This window comes from Pyrus communis, chromosome 13 (genome assembly GCF_963583255.1).
Source record: "Pyrus communis chromosome 13, drPyrComm1.1, whole genome shotgun sequence".
NCBI classification, from domain to species: domain Eukaryota; kingdom Viridiplantae; phylum Streptophyta; class Magnoliopsida; order Rosales; family Rosaceae; genus Pyrus; species Pyrus communis.
Genome location: NC_084815.1, coordinates 18,792,849 through 18,801,157, shown reverse-complemented (window position 1 = coordinate 18,801,157; position 8,309 = coordinate 18,792,849). Strand labels below are relative to the sequence as shown.

The window sequence follows — 8,309 nt, the reverse complement described above, 5'->3', positions numbered from 1 at the left end:
TCTCCCATTTTCATACTCTCTTCATTCCATTTTGTGATGTGTGATTACGGTTAAGTCACGTCAATATTTTATATTAATTTTTTTATAAAAATAATAAAACAAAAAATAATAAAAATATAAAATATTAACATGATTTAACCATAACTACATAAACAGAGCATAAAAAAAAAATAAGAAAATGAAAAGGCAGACAATACACCTCCGCTTTTCTCCAGTTATTCTTTACCTAGCTCTGCTACACTGCTACATCAACAAGATAGAGGAGTCGGCGAGGGTACAGAGAGAGGGATATTTACACGTGTGACGAACGTGTCACAAGTTTAATTGTTCAACACTGGTACCCTCGGATGCAGACTAGGGTTACAATTACATCCTGGAAATCGTAAGGAATGACGTGTGATATTGTGATGTCACTTTGATTACATCATTGAAAATAAAATCTGTGATTTTATTTCATGTTACCTGCCGACACAGCTGATCGGCTTCTAATTCGCTTCTGACTAAGACTAAGCGTGTGGCAGCCCAATTTTTTTCTTGCCTAGGTTGCCTAACTCGGTTTCCATTTTCCATCTCCTCGCAGTGCACGATAACTCACCGGGGGTGTTGGATCATAGTTTTATCTTTCTTCGACGAAATTAGATAACTTTTTTTAAGTCTAAATTTGTTGGCAAACCCAACCCATCACTTTCTTCTTTTTTTTTTTTTTTTTTTTTTTTTTTTTTTTTTTTGGGGGGGGGGGGGGGGTGTGGGGAGGGGGGCACAACTTATATATCAGCATAATTAAATCTCTATTCGACACGTAAATTGGACATTTCATTTTTTTGCATTGTTGTAGAGACATGAAAAATTAATATATGTAATTTATGTAAGTGAACAGATAAATGCTTAGAATATTCTAGTATAGAGATATACCACGTGATAAGAGAAAAAAAAAAGTAAAATATACTCAGCTAAATAATAAAATGATTTGTTTTTGGTTTATGCAAAACACATGAAGAGAGATGAAAAAAAGAGTATACTCCAATATAACACACATTAAACTCATGCATGGAATTTAAAATGATGAACGTAAGAAGCATGACATTAACTTTATCATTACAAAGTACAAGTACTATAACGGCGGTCCAGCAGCAAAAAGTGATGTGAACCAAGTTCATATGAGAAGGCCAGATTCATGCGGAACATTTTGTTGTAGCACCGTAATGATTAAAAGTAATGCTATTTATAGATTTATTTTTATTTTTGATACTTTTTTTTTTTTAATTTTTGGCTACCGATCAAATAAAATGAATAAGATTAACTCGTAAAAAATTAACGAAAGTGTTTGATAAATATAAATAAATGTGTGAATTCACTTTTCAAGATTAAAGAGCTAAGCTAAAGCATGACATTAACTTTCTCCAAAAAAAAAAAAATATTGCTCAATGGAGCTTTATAATTATAGAAGTAATAATCTGACTTTGCCTTCTATTTCTTTCTTAAACTGTACACGTTTCAAAGTATATATAGTTCTTAAATTAAGAGAAGTGTTATTAAAATTCTAAAAATCTCATTCTACACTATTCACAAGTATATTTTTCTTTCCTAATCTATAAAGTTTGGAGTGTAGAATGAGATTTTTGGAATGTTAATAACAATTCCCTAAATTAATTTGACAATTTTAGAAGAAAAAAAAAACATTTTCTATATAATAGTGCTTCCTCATATTCTATAAATAGGGATAGGGATCCAAAGCCCCATTCACCAAACCTTCCAATTTCATTAGTTTTGCAACTTTTGTCTTCAGTCGTAAGCAAAATGGCCACCACAACAAAGCTACTGCTAACAGACCTCATGTCTGGTGCGAACCATATCCCTTCAAACTACATCAGACCCATCACCGACCGTCCCAATCTCACTGATTTTCAGATATCAGATACCTCCTCCATTCCTCTTATTGATCTCAAGGACCTCCATGGCCCAACACACTCTGATATTATCAAACAGATTGGTCTAGCATGCCAAACTGATGGTTTCTTTCAGGTAACAATTAAAAAACACACACACGCACACACATACACATATATATGTACATACTTCGGCAAATGATTTCGACACATCTCTTTTCTCTTTCTGCATGCCCTGTTGATTAGTGCCTTTGTTTCTCCTTGTGTGTGTGTGTGTGTGTGTGTGTGTGTGTGTATCCCATTACTTTATACATAATTATACTTAATTACATGTATAGTATGAATATGAGTACTACTATTTATAATAACTAAATTAAGCACCAACCTTTTTATATCAGGTGAAAAATCATGGAGTTCCAGAGACAATGATCAAAAACATGTTGACTTTAGCAAGAGAGTTTTTCCAATTACCAGAGAGTGAGAGGTTAAAGATGTACTCAGATGACCCTTCTAAGACCACCAGGCTCTCCACTAGTTTCAATGTGAGGACTGAAAAGCTGTCCAACTGGAGGGACTTCCTTAGACTCCATTGCTACCCTCTTCAAGACTATGTCCAAGAATGGCCTAACAATCCCCCATTGTTCAGGTAAATAGGGATGCCTTCTTTTTCACCATCTTATGCTGTTACTTAAATAATAAGTATTCAAACCGAGTAACGTATTGTCAAACTTTGAATCTGAGCACACACACAAAGTCTAATAAGAGAATATTCTTAGTTTAGTTAAATAGGGGTACCTTTTTGTCATCATCTCAAGTAACGTTCTTTTGTCAGGCTTAAGTTTGGTAGACAAATGCTCATCTTGTGAAACTTTGAATATGAACTATATAGAATAGACTTCTTAACAAACATCAAACCCATCTATGATCTAAATTCACAGAGCATCACCCTACACGAGTTCAATTGTTTCTAATTAATTGCATCTATAAGTCACACAACTGAATGAGTCGGAACTATGTTCACAGGGAGCAAGTGGGTGAGTACTGCACAAATGTGAGAGAATTGGTGCTGAGATTGCTTGAGGCCATATCAGAGAGTTTGGGCTTGGAAAAAAGCTATATTGTTAAGGCATTGGGGAAGCAAGGGCAGCATATGGCTTTGAATTACTATCCACCTTGTCCACAGCCAGAGTTGACTTATGGATTGCCTGGACATACTGACGCCAACCTAATCACCATCCTTCTTCAAGATGAAGTTCCTGGATTACAGGTCCTTAGAAATGGCAAGTGGGTTGCCGTCAACCCTATTCCCAACACTTTCATTGTCAATATTGGTGATATGATGCAGGTAAATATAATATCCTAATTTTACTATGTATCGGTGTATCTATCAATCAAGATTTTTGGTCGTTAGATATTGGGCATTGGTTTCTTGATGAAGAATCTAATGGCCATAACTAATTCTACAATGCTTCAATGTATTCTATCTTTTGTGATTTTTTTGTTATTGGATTGTTGTCCATGGAACCAAAGGATCCAATGGCCAAAAGATCATCTGGTGTATACAATTTCTAAGAGCATGTTGGAAAATTGCCCCATATATTTTCCATTAGCTAGCTAGGGATGAATTGTCCATGTTACGGCGTGAAATCTTGATTTTTATTTTTTAATCTATGTTCTCACCTGATTGGTTGCATGAGGACAGAACTAATAGATGGTGGCACCATTCCCGAGATATTTAAGCTCATTTATCCCTAGCAAGGGGGACTTGTCCAAGTAGATGGACAAAGTTTGTAACACAGGAGTAAAATTTGTATCGATTTTAACTTTTTTACCATTTTATTTGGTATCAGGTAATTAGCAACAATCGGTACAAGAGTGTTCTCCATAAAGCTGTGGTAAATTGTAACTCAGAGAGAATATCGATCCCAACTTTCTACTGTCCATCACCAGATGCAGTAATTGGGCCTGCGGATGAGCTCATCAACTATGACAACCCAGCCATGTACAGAAACTTCACATACGCCGAGTACTATGAGAAATTCTGGAATAAAGGGCTTGCAACTGAGTGCTGCTTAGACTTGTTCAAACCCGCTTGAATAGTTGAACATGTGCATGCAATTTCATGTCACTGGCTTTGGACGGGTACAATAATGACCTCAAAAAAATGGTCTACTTTAGTTTGAGTGTTGAGATGTCTTATACTTTCAATAGTACGTCTATTTCTCTAAAATAGATATTGGAACTATTTTCATATTTTATTTCATTTTTAAGTTTACTAATAAATACAAAAGTAAAAAGTATTTAAATTTACATTAGAGTCTATAAAGTATCACTATGATGTCGATACTGTTTATGTCAATTTGAATTGCAACTGTAATAAAGTTATTTGAGAATCATACAATACTTGACTCAAGGCCATAACTTGAGGAGCTCCTTACTCCGTCCAGTCCAGTCAATGATTGCTATCTGTTATGATTTCGTCTTCTAGAAGAAAACTAACTTCAAATATAAAAAGGCGCAGTCATACCCCCAAAACGGAAGTTACACGAAACATATTAGTCTTATTCAAAATTTCTGCATGTAGCAACTAAGAAATTTCGGAATCGTGATGAGATTGAAAACCCTTTTCACCTCTCATGCCTCTATAAAATTTCACAACAATATAAACCAGCAATCCAAACAAATAATCAAAAATCTAAAAGAAGGAAAAAATGGCTTAAAATGTCAGCATTAATGGAGAAGATGAAGCTCACATATGGTGCTTAAAGTAGCCATAGATCTTGGTGTGCTTGACATTATCCACAAAACTAGAGCCGAAGACATGCTTTCACCTTCCTAAATAGTGTTGTAAACATAAAAATTCTGTAACGAATGAAACGAGAACACGTGTACAAAGTAGATTTGTATTGACAAATTTGTAGGATTACAATCTCTTTTTACAACTTTCTTCTGATTCAGTCTTCAAATTTCATGTAGATGCATAGGTTGTTGATCCAAGGGTCGCGATGACTTGATGTCGAATGAACGATTGAACGATTGCTTCAAGTTTCGAGCTTGAAACAACGCTTAGATAGTCTTCACCTCTAGGTTTGCGTATGACCTGCGGCAAAGGTGATGTTGATGTGGGATTTTGTTGATTCAAGGGTCTTGGCGACATGATCTTGAATCGAACGTCGTTACAAATTTTAAGCTTGCAACAAAGTCTTGAAGGAATCGGCACAAGTGTTTATCGATTCTTCAAGGGAATGCTTCAGCTTTGGTCACAAGAAAGCTTCGGCTTTGGTCGTACGTTCTTCGAAGAGAGCTTTGGCAATGTATTAGTCTTCAAAGATTTGGCTGAGGTTTTCCTTTTGTGAGAATTTCGGCCCTTCAATGTAGAAATTCTCAACCCTTATGCTTGTCTTGGGACCTTATATTTATAGACTTCCAAAACCATGCCTTTGGGTGGTTTTGGCTTTGATTTGTGGCTTGATTTATCCATGGGAGAATTTAGGCATGTTTTATGTCTTGTTTTTAGCCAATTTCCCTTGCTTGGCCGAAATCTATAGGGCTTATTGCCTATTTTGTGAGCAATCTTCAATTGTTGCTTGTTTTGTGAAGATGTTTTAGCTTTCTTTCCGGTTTTGGGAGCAATTTAGGCCCCTTGCCAATTTTAAGGAGATTTCTTCCCCTTTGCCGAATTTTAGGAATGTTTTTGGGCTTCCTTTGCTTGATTTGTGCCACATGTCATTGATGACTTGTTCATTAGAGCTTTGTGATGCATCATTTGTATGCAACGAAATTCACATGTCTACAAGCGTCTCAACTTCAATCTCTCCACAATTCGGATGCCCCTTCGGTTCTTGATCGCATGCTTCGCCTTCTTTCCGTTTACTCTGTTCTCACTTGCTCAACAATCCAAGCTAATGGGAAGGTTATTAGGGTTTATGGGTTGGCACCTGTCTCCAAATACTATATTAAGAACTAGGATGGTGTGTCTCTGGCACCATTACTCAATTTGTGTCTCTGGCACCAATACTAGTACAACCTTCTACAAAACCCTGTTAATTAATTATTTTTGTTTTAACTTGCAGTCTGACACGTGTACAAAAAATTTTCATGTTGTGTTATAAACGAGTTATTTATGTAGACGTGTCAAACTATGATTGATATGCAAGTAAAGAGTCGAACAAAGTTATTCTTTTGCATCAGTGCGGTTATCTTCATATGTCGCCATTCAAGCAGGTACCATTTGAAAGATGCAGTTTTGGAAGGAGGGCTCCCATTTAGCTAGGCCAATGGAATGAATGTGGTGGATTACATTGGTAGGCATGACAGACTTCAGAGTGTTTAAGGATTCAATGAAAGAGTTTAACCTCATTTTGAAGGAAGAGATTATGGAGATTTATATGGATTTTGAAGGTCAACATACTTTGGTAGATATGGGTGGCAGCGACGGTACTATTCTTAACATGATAATCTCCAAACACCCTACCATCAAGGACATCAACTCTGATTTTCCTTCGGTTGTCAAAAGTCTCCCTCCCATCCCGGTGTGATGTAAATTTTTAGCTTATCATTGAATAATTTCGTGTAGATCTTCGTAGTTCGCTTTGCTTTGGTAACTTACAGAAGAGTTTTGCTTCAGGTACAATGCGCATTGCAAGAGATATGTTTGTAAGGATTCTGAAAGGCAATGCCATTTTCATGAAGGTGACGTTCTTGGGAATTATTCAACTGCGCATTTATATAGCAAGTTCAAAAGCAAACATATACTTTGGCTGAATCAAAATTTTCAATAAATGTGTGGGCACGCTAGCTTGTTTAACCCTACACTTAAGTTTCGTGTTTAAGTCGATCCAACCCAATATCATTCGACTAGTTAAACTTTCGACAGCTTTCTGCTAATGCAAATGATTTTATTAACAGTGGATACTACATGGTTAGGATGACAATCGATGCTTGATGATACTGAAGAATTGCTATAATATCTAATTCTGATGAATCTGGGAATACATCTATACATCCAATGATCATTAGATTGAAGAGTGGTGCTCTAACACAAAAAAGTTACAAAGGGTATCTAGCTACATTACCTGAACTTCAATCACTTCAATTAATTAAAGATGAAGTCTTTGTTGGAGGTTTCTTTTTTCTAGTGATTAACAGTGATTCTGCATAACCAACAACATTTAGAAAAGATGCTGCAATGCCACAATGGCAAAGTGCATTGCAAGAAGAGTATGACTGTCTTAATGCTCAAGGAACTTGGGAATTGGTACCACCACCAAATGATAGATCTTATTGGCAGCAAATGGGTATACAAACTCAAAAAGAATCCAGATGGTACTATTTCAAGGCATAAAGCTAGGCTAGTGGCACAAGGGTTCTCTCAAGAACAAGGAATTGACTATTCAGAAACCTTTAGCTCTGTTGTGAGACACACCACAGTAAGGATACTCCTGACATTCAATGCAATCAATCATTGGGATTTAAGACAACTAGACATCAAAAAAGCATTTTTGCATGGTGAATTGCAAGAGGAAATTTACATGAAACAACCTTAAGGGTTTGTGGATATGGCTAATCCATCCTATGTATGTAAACTCATCAAGTCTCTATATGGACTTAAACAAGCTCCAAGAGCTTGGAAGTTTAAATTCACAAGTTACCTACCTGCAATGGGATTTAAAGCTTCAGCATCTGATTCATGCTTATTTGTCAAACAATGTGGAGGTGATGTTATCATACTACTGTTATATGTAGATGATATTATAATCACTGGTTCTAACCTGTGTTTTAAAAGGCTCGCCTCGGGGCATGCCTAGGCAGCCTCGAAGGCTGGGCGGGTAGCTTGTCGCCTCTGTTTTCCAGGTGCAACGTACAGCGTCGCTGAAGAGCGCCTAGGCAACGGAGGCGCGCCTCGGGGCGTCCAGGGGTTGTATTTTCCCATTTTTGCCTTTTCTTTTCTCTTGACTTTTCGTTTTTCAATAATTTTTTCCTCTTTAAAATTTAAAGAGTCCTCGCTTTGCTAACATTGATTACCCCACTATCTTCTTTTTTTATTCACTTTTATTTTTTTATATTGTTTATTAGATGGATAGATAAGCATCTTTTTGTGTTTATTATTTATAGATAAGAATATTTTTATGGATATTCTCATAACATTCCAACAAAAAAAAAAAAAAAAAGATAAACATCATATAATCATATTTCTCTTTTATTTCTCTCCAAATTCCCCATAACTGCTCCATTCAGTCATTCTATTCCTTTAAATTCCCCATAATAATTGCTTCACTCAGCATTTACTTCATTTTAAATTCCCTATAATTGCTCCACTCAACCTTTATTTCCTTTAAATTGCCTGTAATTGCGAAATTCCGCCTTTATTTTCATTTGAAATTCCCTATAATTGTGGCCACTCGACCTTATTTCTCTTGAAGT

General features: G+C 36.0%; 1 protein-coding gene across 1 annotated transcript; it reads left to right on the top strand.

Annotated features, from left to right (window-relative positions):
• Positions 1-1,722: 1,722 nt before the first annotated feature.
• Positions 1,723-4,167, top strand: LOC137713971 (protein DMR6-LIKE OXYGENASE 2-like). The gene is made up of 4 exons (XM_068453331.1): positions 1,723-2,022; positions 2,285-2,532; positions 2,910-3,231; positions 3,737-4,167. The coding sequence occupies exons 1-4, from the start codon at positions 1,798-1,800 to the stop codon at positions 3,980-3,982; spliced, it is 1,041 nt and encodes a 346-aa protein (XP_068309432.1). The 5' UTR covers positions 1,723-1,797; the 3' UTR covers positions 3,983-4,167.
• Positions 4,168-8,309: the final 4,142 nt, after the last annotated feature.